This window comes from Hippichthys cyanospilos, chromosome 5 (genome assembly GCF_059441005.1).
Source record: "Hippichthys cyanospilos isolate Australia breed blue-spotted pipefish chromosome 5, RoL_Hcya_1.0, whole genome shotgun sequence".
NCBI lineage: Eukaryota > Metazoa > Chordata > Actinopteri > Syngnathiformes > Syngnathidae > Hippichthys > Hippichthys cyanospilos.
Window position 1 is genome coordinate 3143535 of NC_142373.1, and position 17543 is coordinate 3161077.

General features: G+C 41.2%; 1 protein-coding gene across 2 annotated transcripts; it reads right to left on the reverse strand.

The window, feature by feature from the left end:
* Positions 1-1105: 1105 nt before the first annotated feature.
* On the reverse strand, positions 1106-16117 carry LOC148423180 (protein O-mannosyl-transferase 1-like). 2 transcript variants are annotated; one of them, XM_088416044.1, is made up of 20 exons: positions 15915-16117; positions 12696-12835; positions 12492-12598; positions 12366-12416; positions 11744-11890; positions 11567-11675; positions 11434-11493; positions 11258-11351; positions 11006-11161; positions 10491-10621; positions 10291-10386; positions 10130-10222; positions 9952-10048; positions 8615-8732; positions 8429-8524; positions 6364-6461; positions 6188-6301; positions 5116-5242; positions 4383-4560; positions 1106-1364 (listed from the first exon to the last, which is right to left on the reverse strand). In XM_088416044.1, exons 2-20 carry the CDS (start codon positions 12812-12814, stop codon positions 1190-1192), a joined length of 2166 nt encoding a protein of 721 aa, XP_088272170.1. In that variant the 5' UTR covers positions 12815-12835; positions 15915-16117; the 3' UTR covers positions 1106-1189. The 2 variants fall into 2 exon arrangements, with proteins under 2 accessions (XP_088272170.1, XP_088272171.1); XM_088416045.1 differs by having other exon boundaries at positions 8429-8546; positions 8640-8732; positions 15915-16115.
* Between the last annotated feature and the right edge of the window lie 1426 nt (positions 16118-17543).

Genomic DNA, 17543 nt, shown 5'->3' on the forward strand with positions numbered 1-17543 from the left:
TTAAAATGCGTTTGAAAAAACTGTTGGATTAGAAAAATATAAAAACAAAAGAAATAAAGAAAAAATATCTGTATCACCGCGCCGTTTATCCTCATTGTTTGAGGGCGATATATTATTCTTTTCTTGTTCCGCCCGTTTTTCGGCGCGTTTGAATTTATTCCCAGTTCATGTGATTAACACCGTTCAAATTTCATATTATTCCAATTATTCGTGCGACGACTGCTTGTATTTTACTCATTTCCATTATTCAGTCTTCCCACAATTCCGTTTTCCACGTCCAAAATCCCATTGATTTAACGATTAGGTGATTTTAAATTTCATATTTACAGCTTTCACATTTCATATTTTCAATATTTAGCTCATTCATCTCGCCTTAGGGATCATTTCCATAACTAATTTAATACCCCGATTCCCGCCATTCTATGAATTTCATTTTCCCTTGTATCTCCTACATTATTCAGCCTACTCAAACTGTTCAAATTTTTTAATACTCAGAATACTTCACAGATTCAAGCCATTTAAACATTCAACATCATTTCACCATTCAACGTCCGTCCCTTCATCTTTTTCACCGTTTTTTTTTCGCCTTCACACGCAATTTTTTTCAGGAATTGCACATTTTCTTGTTTAAAATTAAAGTTCACAATCATGAACTTACAGTCTGCATATAATAGCATCATGGGATAGCATGGGAGTGTGAATGGTTGATCGTCCCTGTGTGCTCTACAAATGGCTGGCAACCAGTTCAGGGTGTCCCCCAACTACTGCCTGGAGATGGCTGGGTTAGGCACCAGAAAACCTGTGACTCTAGTGAGGATAAGCAGCTATAGGAAACAAATGGATGGATGGATGGAGTGATTCTCAAAATCATCAAACTAAAATAACATTTACTTGTACTTTTCCTCCCCGTGTATGTGTCTTGATATAAACTGGCCAACAGTCTGTTGTTTTGTCTTTACTGTATGGACTCTGCAATTGGATTGTGACCAATTCAGCATGTACCCTGCTTCTCACAAAAGTCAACTGGGATACGGTCCAACACTCCTAATGATGACGCTCTAACAAATCAATAAATGAAAGCAAAAAAAAAAAATACCAAAGTGAATAAAAGTCCATTTAAACTTTATTGATTATTAAAAGTGTTGTGACGTCGCCATTCCTAAATGTGACATCATGGAGGGGGAAGTGTCTAGTGGCGTCGATACAAAATGTCCCAGGTGCTCCTCCACTTGAGCGCTCGCAGTTGACTGGCCGACAACTCTGGGCTACCAAAGGTCAAAGGACTGAAGACACGATAGGACAGGAAAACGCACACCAACAGGACAAATGCACACACCAGTAGCATGTGGCGATGCGTGTCCTTACTGAAAACACAAAGATATCAGCATGGTCACATTCATTTTTGTCTGAGATGGTCAGAAAGTCAGCACCGACAGACTGTCAGTCCGTCTCTGAAGGATGCCTAACAGGACAAGTGACAGGAGCACATAGGTCATTGTTATGGTCAAGATAGACAATCCATCAAACCAATGCTACCATGTTGCCAATGGAATTACAAGACGACTGTTTTGTCTGCTTGTTTGCTGCATTGCTTGCATCCATTTGACGATAAACAGAAATCAGTTTGCAATGGCAGCACAAGGAGTGGCCCACTTCAGTAAATAAACTGCTCTGAGTCAGTTCACTACTTCTCTTTAACAAAAAGAGCATTACTGGAGAGATCATTGTTTGTGCTGCATTTCTGAGTGATGGTTTCATGAACTGAAATGCATAATGTACACAATCTTGCTCAGCGGAATTATTGTGCAGACCTAAAGTAAAAAGTATAACATATAACGCTTGCTGAAAGAGTTAATGGCACCTGGACTATAATGGTTGTTTAACATTTTAAATTGGATAACTGGATTAACAGAAATTAAAAATAATCTGAAGCATGATAATGCCCCCCGGTGGACTAGATTACCATCTATCCATCTTCTACCGCCGTATTCCGGAATTGGGACGCAGGGGCAGCAGCTTGAGCAGGGAGCCCCAGACTTCCCTCTCCCCAGCCGCTTCAAGCAGCCCCTCCAAAAGGCTCTCCAGGCATTCCCAGGCCAGCTGAAAGACATAGTCCCTGCAGCATGTCCTGGGTCGTCCCCGGGTCCTCCTCCCCGTGGGAGATGCCCAGAACACCTCACCAGGGAGGCGTCCAGGAGGCATCCTAACCAGATGCCCAAACCACCTCAACTGGCTCCTCTCAACGCAGAGTTGAGACCCTGACCCTCTCCCAGATGATTGAGCTTCTCACTATATCTATAAGGGAGAGCCCAGACACCCTGCGGAGGAAACTCATTTCGGCTGCTTGTATCCGGGATCTCATTCTTTCGGTCACAACGCACAGCTTGTGACCATAGATGAGGGTAGGAACGTAGATCGACTGGTAAATCGAGAGCTTCGCCTTTCGACTCAGCTCTTTCTTCACCACAACAGACCGGTACAGCATCCGCAACACAGCAGACGCTGCAACGATCTGATATCTCCCACTCCATCCTACCCTCACTCATGAACAAGACCCCAAAATATTTAAACTCCTCGACTTGAGGTAGGACTTCATCCCCAACCCGGAGAGGGCACTCCACTCTTTTCTGACTGAGGCCCATGGTTTGGGGGTGCTGATCACCATCCCAGCCTCTCCACACTCGGCTACAAACCTCCAGTGAGAGTTGGAGGTCACGACGTGAGGAGGCCAACAGCACTACACCTTCCGCAAATAGCAGGGATGAAATGCTGAGACCCCCAAACCGGACCCCCTTAACACTACCTCTGTACCTAGAAATTCTGTCCATAAAAGTAATAAACAGAATCGGTGACAAAGGGCAGCCTTGGCGGAGTCCAACCCTCACTGGAAATGGATTTGACTTACTGCCGGACATGCGGACCATACTCTGACATTGGTCATACAGGGACGGAACTGCCCATATCAGGGCGTCAGGTACGCCATACTCTCGAAGCACCCCGCACAGAGTTCCTAGAGTGATGCGGTCGAACGCCTTCTCCAAGTCCACAAAGCACATGCAGACTGGTTGGGCGAACTCCCATGCACTCTCAAGGATCCAGCAGAGGGTGTAGACCTGGTCCACTGTTCCACGCCCGAGACGAACACAACACTGCTTCTCCTGAATCCGCAGTTCGCCTTCCTGATGGACCCTACTCTCAAAGACCCCTGAATAGACCTTACCGGGGAGGCTGAGGAGTGAGAGCCCTCTGTAGAACACAACCTCCAGTCTTTCTTCTTAAAAAGGTGGACCAACACCCGAGTCTGTCAATCCAGAAATGCTGTCCCCGATGTCCACGTGATGTTGCAGAAGCATGTCAGCCAGGACAGCCCTACAACATGCAGAGCCTTCAGGAACTCCAGGCAGTTATCATCCACCCTTGGGGCCTTGCCACCAAGGAGTTTTTTGATCACCTCTGTGACTTCAGCCCCAGAGATGGGAGAGCTCACCTCGGAGTTTCAAGACTCTGCTTCCTTAGAGGAAGACGTCTCGGTGGAATTGAAGAGGTCTTCAAAGTTTTCTACCCACTGGTTCACGAAGTCCCAAGTTGAGGTCAGCAGCGCCCCATCCCCACTATACACAGTGTTGATGGTGCACTGCTTCACAATTCTGAGACGCTGGATAGTGGACCAAAACTAGACTAGATTACCGTCTGCAGTCTAATCGGATTGCACATGTGAGCACCCCAGCAGGCATGGTTATCTAAATTGTGGGTGCAATCTTTATTTTGACTTTTGGGATTCACGTACAAGATTCGTATGATTCAAGTGGCTACACCATGTTTTAAATTTGGGTGAAGCCAAAACTATACAAAGTATTGGTATTTCTACAAATGTGAAATTATTTTTAAAGGCATTGGTAATGGAAGAGAAAAATCTTTAGCTCTTGTCTTTGCAATGGAAGGGCTTCTGTCAATAAAAATAAAGTAACACAGTCGCAACAGAAGTTGCTTTTAATGTGTTGATTTGATACATTTCGTGATACGTTGAATACTATATGATTCAAGGATGAAATGATTTAAAAATTTTATAATTCCATTCGGTTTGATTCTATCATTGACCGGCCTGTGCTCATTTAATGTCATGTTATGCTGTCCCTCTTTTCAGTCTCGTTAAATTGATGTTACAATTTGATTTGTCAAATCAAAACCAGTCTTTCTTGTTTCGAATCATTTTTTTGTGACACCGGATTGTGTTTCACAACAATACTTATTATATAACAAATGACATGATTATATTTGTGTGTATGTGTAGTGTGGCAAAAGTAGTGACATTTGTGATAAAACTATCTTTATATGGACTGGAAGTGTGCTGTGTGTGTGTGTGTGTGTGTGTGTGTGTGTACCTGAGCAAGTGTGTATACACATGCTCCAACAGGGCAGCACTGAGCAGGTGCAAGAAGACGAGCGCGGGAAGGTAGTGGTACAGGAACAGACGCTTGTCCATCAAAACGAAAGGAACGAAGTTCAACGACCAGCCACCAACGCACAACACGCCCAGGGAAACGAAACGCTCCCATGCAGCTATATATGCACATGCGTGCACACACACATACACACACAATACGTTTTTCAGGTGGTTGTTTGCTGGTTTGTGTGTATGTGTATGTATGTATGTGTGTGTGTGTGTGTGTGTGTGTGTGTGTGTGTGTGTGTATATATACACACACACACACACACACACACACACACACACACAAGCACACACCGTATTTTCCACGTTATAAGTCGCACTGGATTATAAGGCGCACCCTCAATTAATGACATATTTTAAAACTTTTTCAATCACAATATAGAAATACTCAAAGTAATAACAATAATAACTCAAATAATATTTTTTAACTCTCAATAGCATAATAACTCAATGTCAATATGACCAACCTTGTTAAACTGTAAACACACAAAAGAAACAGGTAAAGCTTACTTTATCAGTTCATTCCCCATCTACGAATCCCAATCTCAATATTGATCCATATATAAGGCAAACCTGATTAAAAGGCGCACCATCGGCTTTTTAAAAAAATTAAGGCTTTTAGGTGCGCCTTATAGTGCGGAAAATACGGGTACACAGATACATACCCTCAGGTAAGTCTTTGATGCCCCGCCTCCTCCTAAGCAGGTAAATGACTGCCATGACAATGTAGGCCAGCAAGCTGATATTGGCCACACCCCATGATACTGGGTTACCAATCAGATGTATCTGAGCCTGATAAAACAAACGCATAAATGCTTTGATTGATCAATCAATTAATCACACTTTGATAACTTCTCAAACACACACTTTACTGTCGTAAATATATTCATATTGTATATATATACATATATATATATATATATATATATATATATATATATATATATATATATACACACACACACACACACACACACACACACCCACACACACACACACACACACACAGTGGACCCCCGTGTTACAACATCCCTGACTTATTATTTTCATGTTGCAATGTGAAATACTGAGTTTTTTCATCCCCTCTTTATGACATTTTCCCGGTTTTGCAACTCTCATAACCCTAGGGGCTTGGCTGTAATTGTGATGTTTCGTCTCAATCTGCAGGCGTTTTTAGGTAATTACACATATTTTCAGTTGCCGTCCCTGCAACGCGTCACAACAATTCTGCTATTGGTAGCGTTTCCTCAAGGGGATGGTGGTCTGCTATTGGTCGGCCTCACTTGTTTCAAAACGGTGGAACGGTAAAGCTTTGTTCGATTGTGAGTGGTTACGAAACTATATTTATAGTGCATTTTACTGCTTAGTTCAAAGTTGAAAGGGTTAGCCATGGGTCCCAAGATTGCTAGTGATGTTAAAGAGAGAAGTAAGAAGATGATTTTTATGGAAACAATAATGGAGATAATCCTCAATAGGGAATATGGGCATAACAAGCGGCACTCAAAGGTAAATAAATCCTTTCTATATTTTTTACTTATGTTTTCTGATTGTATACACGTATATTGTACATACGTAGCATTTACTATACTATGTTGGTACCATTTTTTAATATATGTGTACAATTTTGATGTTTTTATCTGGGGTTCTAAATACATTAGCTCTTTAACATAAGTTTGAATTGCCCACCATACAGCAAATTTGCCTTACGACCCCAACTTGAACATGTATGTTTCTCACATTGGTGGAGGGGTGGAGCCAGTAGGCGATGTTTGTTTCCATGGTTATCCACTCCAAAGGGGCAGAGCTATATTTGTGCTCATTGTCTTCCTGTTTCGCAGTCAGCATCCTCCACTGGTGATGACATCGTAGCATGACAACACCACCTTTGACGATGACATTTTGTTGCGGCCCACCTGAACCTCCAGAAACTTTGACCACAATGAAATCTTTCTGTTCACATCAATATGTGTGGGGGAGTGAAGCTCTGCCTGCCTGGCCTCCTGCTCCTCACCTGCAAACACATGAGCACATGCACTCCAGCTACTGTAGGCTGTCAGGGAGTTTAACTGTCATATGCAAAGTAACACAACACAAATGAAATGAAATTCTTATTCTGTTGACTTCCCCGAGCAGACTTACATTCCACACATTAGAGCAAATAATGAAGTAGGCAATAAAAAAATAAAAAAAACTACGTACATTTTTTTATGCGTTTTAAGTAGTGTACGGCGTACAAGAAAATCTGTATGGGGAACCGCAAATTTGCCAAATATAGTACCATCTGGTTAGGACCGACTATCAAACAGTAAATCAAACAAGTTTGCCACCCGCTAGCCTTCATTTCTTTTCTTTTTCTTCACCTCACAAAATAAGTGAGCATTTTGATGCTACTTTGCGCATCCGTGGGCCAGCTAGGTTTTCCCCATGGCATTGTTTGTTGATGAAAGCACACTAAAACATAGTCTTTATAATAATAACACTTTTTAGAAGACAGTACAATCATAAAGTTGCAATATCTGAAATTGAATCAAAATGCGGTAAGGTAAATAGAAGAGGCAAACATAAAAAAGAATGGGAGCAAATGTCATGAGGACGATATATATTCATATTGTGTTGCATTGTGTTGTGTTGCTTGCAAACAAGACGTGAAAGTGGGTGTCTAAGGCTACTTTGATTTAAAGACTCATTTTGACATGAAGCACGCACAAAACGTAGCCGTCTTGAAGACCTATAAATCAATGGATGCTCATTTTCCTACTAAAAAAGAACCATAAAGTTGCGCAACAGCTGTAGAAATGATGTTTGCCATTTCATCGCAGAGCACAATGTACCTCCAACAGTGGCCAATCACTTAACATTGCACTTCCAAATGATAAACCTGCAAAGGTATGTACTGTATATAAGAGTAAATTGTATTCTTTCTGTTACACTTTGAAAAATTAAAGCACAAGCATTATTGATTAATACTTTAGTTTTTTTGTTTTAGTATTTAGAATGTTAAAATATGTATTTACAATTATTGTGCAGTATTTTATTTTATTTTTTTGTAAAAGTGAAAGTAAATATGAAAATTACTGGATTTTATTTAATGTTTTTTTTTAATAATATCATAAAAATGTTTGGAAAAGTAGCAATTTTAAACAATATTAAAATTGTTAAAATTGTTAATATTAAAATTTAAAAATATTGTAAGGATTATTTTATTTTAGCAAGTACATTGTGTATAGTCCACAAAAATCCCAGATTTTGATTCTAACAATGTTTTATTTATACGACATATTTTATGGCAGAATCAAAGTCTATAGAAATGTGTAATGAATATACAGTATACAGGTATTTACTATATATATATATATATATATATATATATATATATATATATATATATATATATATATATATATATATATATATATATATATATATATATACACACACATACTGTGCATAAATAGATATAGGCTTATTCTCAAGAACAAATGAAAGATATTTCATAGATGGATGGATGGATGGATGGATGGATGGATGGATGGATGGATGGATGGATGGATGATGGATGGATGGATAGATAGATAGAGAAAGAGAGAGAGATAAAGGCTTATTCTCAAGAACAAATGAAAAAGATTTCTTGACTTCTATTTTGAATAATTAGCTGGTTTTGTGACAGTCTTCTTGTGTTTCTTAAAGTGTGATTTGTATTTAAGCGTACAATCTTGTTTAAGCTTGCCTGCTTTTGGTGGACTTCAAAACATTTTGTGGACTAATCATTTTATATTCCCTTTTATCTTTAAGTTTTGGCAGTATCACATATAGTGATAAGTTTTCATTTCTGATGCGGGTTTATTGATCTTTAAATGCTAGGTGTAAAATGCATGGACTGCAGTTTGACAGTTTCAGCTTCCCAGATAACAGCGACAATTACTTTAAAAGCAATATAAATCATAATGATAATAATGTGTGAGAATTGACTAGGCTTACTGGTTCCATATCGGTGCTCCTCCACCGTCCATGTCACTCCGCTGGTATGACCTTTGAGTTTCTCTGCAACCACCTCCATCTGACCCGATGCCCAGTCTGGAAGAGACAAGCCACTCAACTAAAACACACACAAGCATGCATGCACACACCCATGGTCTTCGGTGATTGAGGAGAAAATGACGGTACTGTGCGTGAGGCGAGATCTTCCTACTTTGAGGGCTGCTGACGTATTGACGTGAACCAAGCGAACCTCTGACAAGATCGTTTTCCACACCTCGGAATCATCCTCGCGGTTCAAAATGTCCTGAAACAAATGCGTCATCATCAGCATCTTCATCTCTATAACACCATCAATTTCATTGTCAATATTGACATAATTATACACATCACACATTTTCATTACCTCTGTAACTCTCATCTTAACACTTGTTTTTGCACTCTGTCAATCAGTTCAACCACACATAGTATGACAATTGCCCCTTGCTCATGACACCCTCTCTCAGTTGCTCACTCACTCACTTACCTGCAAGCCACATACCCACACCAATATACTGTATAACGGACAAAGATAACTACAAGACAATATGATGAAACTGTAAAGGTGAGATTTATTCTAGCTAATCTATCTGTTTTTACATTGTCGCCAAACTGTCGGTGTGTCCTGTATACCAGTGGTCTTTTTATCACCACGGACCGCTCAATGCTTGAGATTTTTACATAAAGTCAATCATAAAACTGAATTACAAAAGCTATTATTTTCCAGCGAAATACCTGGCACAAACAAAATTTGAATAAGCTAAACGCATACAGGGCAGCTCTATATAACATGATGAAGATAAGAACTAATATTAGCTAGCATGTTACCCACAGTCACAAGTTCTTGGATCTACAAACAAACTAATTTTGGCCATATTATCACACATCAACATTCTTACAAAGAAAGAACAACTTACAGACAGTCGTGGGCCAGATTTCAGAGAGACAAAACAACGTGTGCGGCAACAACTGACTGTTCTCAAAACACGGTCTGGGGGGGGTATAACCACACCATCCTTCTCACTGCAAAACGTAATATCAACAGCAGCCAGAGGCGGCATCAAAAAGCAAAGCTCAAGCCAAACAAAGCAACAAATGAATGAATTGTTAAACTAAATCAGTTCTCAAACATTATTTTGCGTATGCCTGGTACCAGTTGCTCTACGGACCGGTGCCGGACTGCAGACCAGTGGTTGGGGATCACTGCTGTACAAGGTAACATAGATAATATCAGAATTTGACCCTAAAATTAAGGATGCATCCTATACACTGGTACATCCTAGATTTGGGGAAATACGGTAACTTTAATGTGCCCCCTCTCAGTTGAAATACTGTATCGTATTCTGATTAATATTGCACTGCTATTACACTGCCCATTGGTGATGACTGAAACTGACATCAAATTACCCTTGGGAGACCAAAACCAGAAAAGAAGGTGAATTGTGATATTCGCAATACGAGTCCATTAAGTTGACGAGGTGACCCACCACTCTCCAAAGGTTCTGCATGGGCATGGACACGTTAAAGTCGATGTAGCCTGACACTTCCTGAGCATGGGGACTGACAGGGGCTGCAACATCATGACTGTTGAAAACAACAAAACACAAACTTGAGCCCCATGTTCACAGGCATCCCCAAATGCTTCGTCAAATAAGGACTTATCACCTATTGAGGAATCGTGATGTCATCCCATGAAGAAGCTGCACTATGTCCCCGTGATGCACCGCACGAGGAGGACGGCCCACGGCGAGGTCTGCCCTGACGCACAAGTGATACACACGTGACGGACGCTTTGACCATGCTTGCCTACGCCAGGCACCACCTACCTTTCGGCACTCTTGATGATCCACCAGTTGTTGACATCCTTGAAAGGGTAACAGGTCACCTGCTGTTGATGAGAGCTTCCGCGACCATTCTCATACCTGCGCATGCACGCGGGCACACACCACATACAAAAGCACACACCCACAGTTAGTGAGTTACCACTTGAATCGCAAGTGATCACTGTGAGATGGCAGCAGGACACCTGATTGGATAGTTAGCTTTGTGTGAATGCAGCCAGCATGGGACTGGCTGGGAGGTAGAGCTCCTCAAAGTCACTTGACTGCCATAAGCGACCTCCAGAGGCTGACCTTGCGTGATCCGGGACAAACCGCCCTGAATGATGCATACAAACAATCAATCTTTGTTCTGTGTTTTTCAGTTGATGTATGTCTGTATGTGTATGCATGTGAATACTTGTGTGCGTGAGTGTACTGTATATACAGTATGTACTCATTGTAATGAGTGTGTCTCCATGTCAATGACATTCAAAATCAATAAAAACGCACAGGGCAGTTCTTTGTTTACAGTGATCCAGTGTGCTAACTAGTGGTCGCTAAGCTAATGCTTGCTGAAAACTGCTCATGGTATGCTTTTTGTCTGATGGAATCATGCGAAGTTATTGTAAATTGATCATTACCTTTCTAATCGCTATTTTATCAACCATTCCATAGTATCATTAAAACTAAATAAATAGCATGTGTGTGCATGGGTGAGTACCTTAAGGCTGGCTTGGAAGGCGGGGCTCATCAACTGGTCGTGTGGTCCACTGTGGTGTAAAAGAGTGAGGTGCAGATAGAAGCAGAGGACGTAGAGCACGACAGGAAGCACCAGCAGACACATACCACGACATACACACTCAACAAACACGCTCATCTAACACAGACAAACACACCCATATTATAGTGCATATTATAGTGCTTTGGGGGAAGATTTGTGTGCGTGTGTGCGCGCATGTGTATGTGCACTCACGCCGCTCACACGCGTGTCACCAATCAACTTCCAGCAGTGAACACAGGCCACACCTACTAGCAGCAGGTAGGAGAAGATACCAATATACTTGACCCTGAAAATATAAACCCGCACGTAGGTCAGCTTACTGTACGTGCAAGTGATTGTGTCTGCATGTGCCTGTGAGAGTTTCTGACCCGATGGTGGCAGCACAGGATGTTCCAGAGAGGAGGAGCCAACTGTATCTGACAGGCCAGCTGTGACGTAAAAGGTTAAGGGGTCACAACATGTTCTCCTTGCAATATCACAGGACAGAGGGTCTGAACTCACCTGGTGGTGGCGTGATAGAAGTGCAAGTAAGACAAAAAGGACAAAAGGATGAAGAAGATCAGGATGCACTCCAGCAACATCAGTCGCGACTGTACAATTAGAGCGTTGTCTGCAAACAACAACAGGAATACCTCAATTGACTAAATGCATGCTTATGTGAGTAAGACATGCGGTTACCTAGCAACAGCAACAGCGCTGCTCCCAACGCCGACATGTGACCGAAGCCAAACTCCAGAGTCACACAATATGCCAGAGGAACACACAATGCTCCACACATGGCTGGGAGGATACGTAGACTAAACACGCTCACACCGCATGGGTACTCTGTCACACAAACAAGGTTACAATATTTAATTGACCCATAACAGATTATCAAATGAATTGACAATTATTTTTAATATTCAATTAATCAATTAGATACTTTTGATTCAATTCGTACAAATGCGTAGAATTTCATTTTCTCAACATTTAATGATATGTGGTTTCTGTACTCCTCCATGAAAGAGGGCTGCTGATACTTTGTGTAGAATTAACATAAAACATAAAACATGATATTGTCCAGTACTTCGGATGGATTCAACACTTTTGTATTGTTTCTGAAATGTTGCAGACCAAATCAGTTATTGCATCTTAATTTATATTTGAGCAATTCCTCCACTGTCAATTTGAAACATTTGCATGTTTTGTTTTTTTTTTGGGGGGGGGGGGCTCTGATACATGAGTTAATCAACAAAATAATCAAATATTAAAATAATTGTAAGTTGCAGCCCAACAATCAATGAATGCAAAATACACACACCTGCTCCTATTCGGTTCCATGTAAAGTTTCCATCAAATTCTCCCAAGTAGGCTACAAAATGAGCACACACACAACATTAGTGACGCAATATACAAACACGGTAAATGGGTCATCATCATAACCAACCTCCCAAAGCCAGGATCATGTGACCAAGTGGGGGTCCACTGTCATCAATGAAGAAAATCCTCTTCATGTACAGAGACACAAACTGGCCATAATACACCTCGTCAAACCTAAAAGCACATATACACAAGCACGCACACACACATAAAGACACTGAATGTATATTAAATATTAAATTGTGAAATGTGCTGAATGTGTGCTAGTTACACGACAGCATTGGGATGCGTGATACGGTGCACCCTCGTCCAAAAGGCGATCAGCGAGACCAGGAGCAGAAGCAGGTCCACGCGAGCGGTCAGCACCAAAGGGAACGGCTGCACCATCATCAACACTTCACCAGTTGGTTGCTGACATATTAAACATACAAAAAGAAAAACAACATTATCCTGCAGTACACTCAATGACATACAGCAGAGTCTTCGGGTGCAAGTGATCTGACAGATGACTAGATATTACACTCACTGTATTACATAGGATAAATGCAATAATCATTGTTAGGCAGATTTTTCACTTTAACTTGCTAGTGAAAACTTCATGTAGAAGCATTGAGGTGCACTGTAACATTGGATTAGTGTTAAATGATTTATTGCTTATTTGACCGAGATTGCTAACCACTAGGGTGATATTGTGTCATCAAAAACCTTCAGTACTTAGACACGATGGTGGATTTCCAAACGCAACAGTATGCTTATGTAGGGGCCATGTTGGCAGTGCCACTGTTCCCATCAAAACAATTCTTTGAAAATAAGTCAGAACTTTCCCATTTCTAATTTAATTTTTTTTAAGGTTTACATTCTAGTCAGTGTAAAAACCTGTGTTATTGATTTTATGGGGACAAAACAACATTCAACATTGTAGGAACGCAACAAAAGAAGCTGTGATACGAACCATTTAACATGATGGAAAATGTAAATTTGTTATTCAATCTACTTTAAACATGGAAAACCTGTAACAATTGATACTCAGTACTTGGACTGCCCCATGCTAGAGCAAAACAGCTAAGCTTAGATCTGTAAATAGTACTTCACTTACATTCACACTGAAGCACGTAAGGCACAATTCCAAATTTTTCGTGAGGTCGCACACATTTCCAAATTAAGGTGACCTGTGTGTGAACGCTCAAAACTGTACCGCGTGAGCATTGATGACACTGTGATGTCACACACAATGGGTGTGTTTAACATTATCGTTTACAGATGTTTAAATGGCTGTCATACCAGAGCCAGAATATTTTCAATCTGTTACATTTAGGGGGTAAAATTAGGAGGTGAAGAGTGAGGTTTATGGCCATGGCATTTAGTGCGATAACAGCAATGTCCCGCGCGAGAGAGAGACAAAATACATCTCAATCTCCCTCCAATAAATTAACCCCGCCTCGCCCACTATTATTGTTTTACTTTTTCCAACCTACTTGTCCCTTTTGAGCGCAGAATTGTGATATTTGTCGCTTTTTTGTTATGTGTGAAAGATTTTAAGCCCAAGCGCAAACTCCCCTAACCCTAACCCAATTCGAATTTCGGGCCGGGTCGGGCCCAAAATGTCATTCATTACGTTCAGGTCAAGTCAGGTCGGGCTCCTATCTTGCTGACTTTAAATAAATATGTGTTTCTAAAAATGTATACTAAAACGATGTGTGGAATGTGTATACTAAACTAAGGATTACTTGTTATCAAATTAATAATTTGGATAAAACAGAGAAGGCGCTGCAAGGTAATTGCTATTTAACTACTATACGAGCCGCAGAGCTGGAGCTTATCTTAATCTTAATAGAGCTTTTCCCATTTATTTGATTTGCATTATTCTATTTAAAGCCTAGTGGGCTGCAGTATTTCTCCGTGTAATTAAGCAAGTGCACACCAATGATGGACAGGCTTAAAGATTTTCCCGTCAACTCTTAAAAAAATCCATTAATGATGGAAAATTGTCGGTTAATGTAACCTCTGCAGACACAGAAATATAAAAGATGTAAATGTTTATATAGTCTTGTTAAACTTAGATTTCGTTACAAAAGGCTTTAATTTGTTATCATAAATCACCTCCTCCCGAGTCCTCACAAATAAAATAGGAAATTTCGGGTTTGGGCCTGCAAATCAAGTTAATTGGTCGGGCTCGGGCCGGGTCGGGCTTTAATACCGCGGGCCTGGGTCGGGTTGGGCTGAATTTTTTAGTCCCGATCTTACCTCCAATGTGTGAGTTGGATGAATGTGACCTGACAGAAGTTGCATGACAAAATATCAGCTATGGATCTGATTCAGGACTACATACCCAAATGGCCTGAAATGCATTTGAAAGAAATCGGATCTGTGTTGCTCACACTGTCATTAAAATATCAGATAAAGGTCTTATAGGGGCAAAAAACATCGTAATTGGATAATATGCCTGATCAGACGCAGCCCTCAAAGCGCTTTAAATTGGACACCTCATTCAGCTACTGATGATGTCACATGAGGAGCAACTCAGGGTTCAGTATCTTGCTTAAAGATCATTTATCATGGCTGTAGATGAAATACAGCATCTCTGGGTTGCAGGACGACCCCTCTATCGCTTAGCCACACAGTTGTTGCCTGAGTACATGCAATGAAATTTCCAGTTAACACAGTGGCAATGAGTTTAAAAAGGTATTACGTTTTTCCTGCGGATAATAGCTAAATAAGCATTTATTTAAACAATTTCTGCAAACTTTAAGGTTTACATGGACACTTTTGTATTACAACATAAAATGTCAATAGCCATCTATTTATTTGACAGCCACGTTTGTTTGTTTTTTACTGACTCACGAATGGGCATTTTATAATGTATATATTGTGCTCACCTTATGCAGCACGATGTGAACTTTCCGGTTCGTTATTATTATTATTATTATTTTTGTTTGATTTCTTAATGTTATCCACACATAAAAAGCCAAAGACGTCTTTGCCCCTACTAGATTAACATAGTCGAAGACTCGCAACTAAAAAGGATGGAGCATCTCGCAAGGTAACAAATGTACTTTTGAGTAAAGAAAATTTAAGTACACTTCCGTTCAGTGTTCTGTACAAATGCTTTAAAACTAATGGGTTAATGGATGAGCAGACTTTTTAATGGGGCCAATATTAAAAAAAAAAAAAAAAAAAAAATCGGGATATTGTTTTTGTCGTATTCTGGAGTCCGAGTCTGATCCCCTTTACGGGTACTGTTTATGATTATACTAGTGCCACCTCGTTATGATTTTATTTTTGCTCTAGTCCATGAGTAGTTTTCAAAGTGTGTACTTTTACTTAATAAGAATTATGTGATACTCTACCCAACAGTAAATGTACACAAGTATCTACGCCTCTGGTTAACGCGGTAGTATTGGCCTCGCTCGTACGTGAACATCGCTTGCGGCTGACACTGGTTGTCCATGCTAAAGCTAATACTAACGATAACGTTGAGGTAAGTGCTCACAGTATGCTCAACGGTGTGCAAGTCAAGCCAGACGTGTAGAGCGGCTCGTGCTGGCCACCCAGCAGCAGCAGCCGCAGCCAAGCCGCTGGCCGGTGGGATTCGGTTTGATTTGTTGGCGTCTCCTCCTCCGCTAATTCGACATTATCCTTGTGAGCGACGTATTTTGAACGATTGCTTATGCCTGGCCCATTGGCTCGCTCCTCCGCTAGCAAACCCTTGCTAGCGGTTGCTATGGGATTATGGGACACCAGCCCCTTGCGACCAACGAATTAACGATGATCAGCATTAACAAATTATCAACATTTTATTTATTTCAACGTAACGAACATTGCCTTTGAACCTCACACACGCTCGCGTAAATTATAACATCTCTCTTATTTGTAGATTAACTTTTTGACTATTTTTTAAAATAATTAAACATCTATCAGCTAGAAATTGTGTCACCGTCAGAGGCGGAGCTAGAGGGGATGCCTGGGGTATCACTGGACCCCCCTAAAATCTGATCGGACCCCCCCAAGTGCCACCCTAGATTATTGACATATCACGGCAGTTGCAATTTTTAATCAGTGAAGCCTATTGACTGCTAAGTCCCTCCTGTAAAGTAAGTGCCGCTATGTACCACAAAGCGTTGCAACCACATTCATTAGGTCACATAGGTGTCGAACTCCAGTCCTCGAGGGCCGGCATCCTGCATGTTTTCCGGTTTTCTTTCCCCAACACACCTGATTCAAATGATTAGCTCATTAGCAAGCTCTGCAGGAGCTTCAAAATGATCCCAATCATTTGAATCAGGTGTTTTTGAGGGAAAAGGTTTGAAAACATGTAGGATATCGGCCCTCGAGGCCCGGAGTTCGGCACCTGTGCATTAGGAGAAGAAAAAGAATCGCCACTGAAGAAGAAGACAAAGATTTGAATCTGTTATCGATGGTAACGTTGTTTTGAATTCTTTTTCTTATCGTTTCTGGAGACTGGACATCAACAAAGTGACGAAGGATGCCCTTCATGAGCAGTGAAATCCTCGTCGTAAAGTAAGTTCTATTTCGCCCCTCCAGACCGCCAGAGGCGGTGCTAAAATCACGGAATAAGCCTTCGCGCAAGCGCAAGACGAGAATGCATACCAACAAAAACGTCATGTATATGACACCGGGGACATATAAAAGGCATAGTCACCCGGCAGTCTGTCCCTCAGAACCTTCTCGCGCGTTGGTTTGCATGCCATACGAGTACCGCGTTTTTGCGGTTTCCTTATTATTTCCTTATTATTTCCTTTCGTCGCTTGTAGCCCGTTGACTGTGTCAGTCGGGGCTGCGGTTTACTGTCCGCCCTCCGGTGGCTGCGACAATAGTGTTGGTTTTATCCTTGTCTGGTTGGCGCAACGTTTGCTGGAACTTGCTGCGCGGGGTGAGTTGCGTTGTTTTATGAGTTTTCGGTGTTCTTTTGGTGAATTTCGAAGCCGTTTCCTTATTGTTGATACTTAGAGCGCTAACACTTGGTGGCGGGTGACTTTCATGGTGTTCACGGCCTGACGTGTGCGTGCTCGCCATAAAGTCGTGCTTTGTCTTTGCCTGTCTGTGAAGTTTGTGTGCCTAGTTACCCGCCTGCAACTGCATCAGTTAACCGTCTTTACCC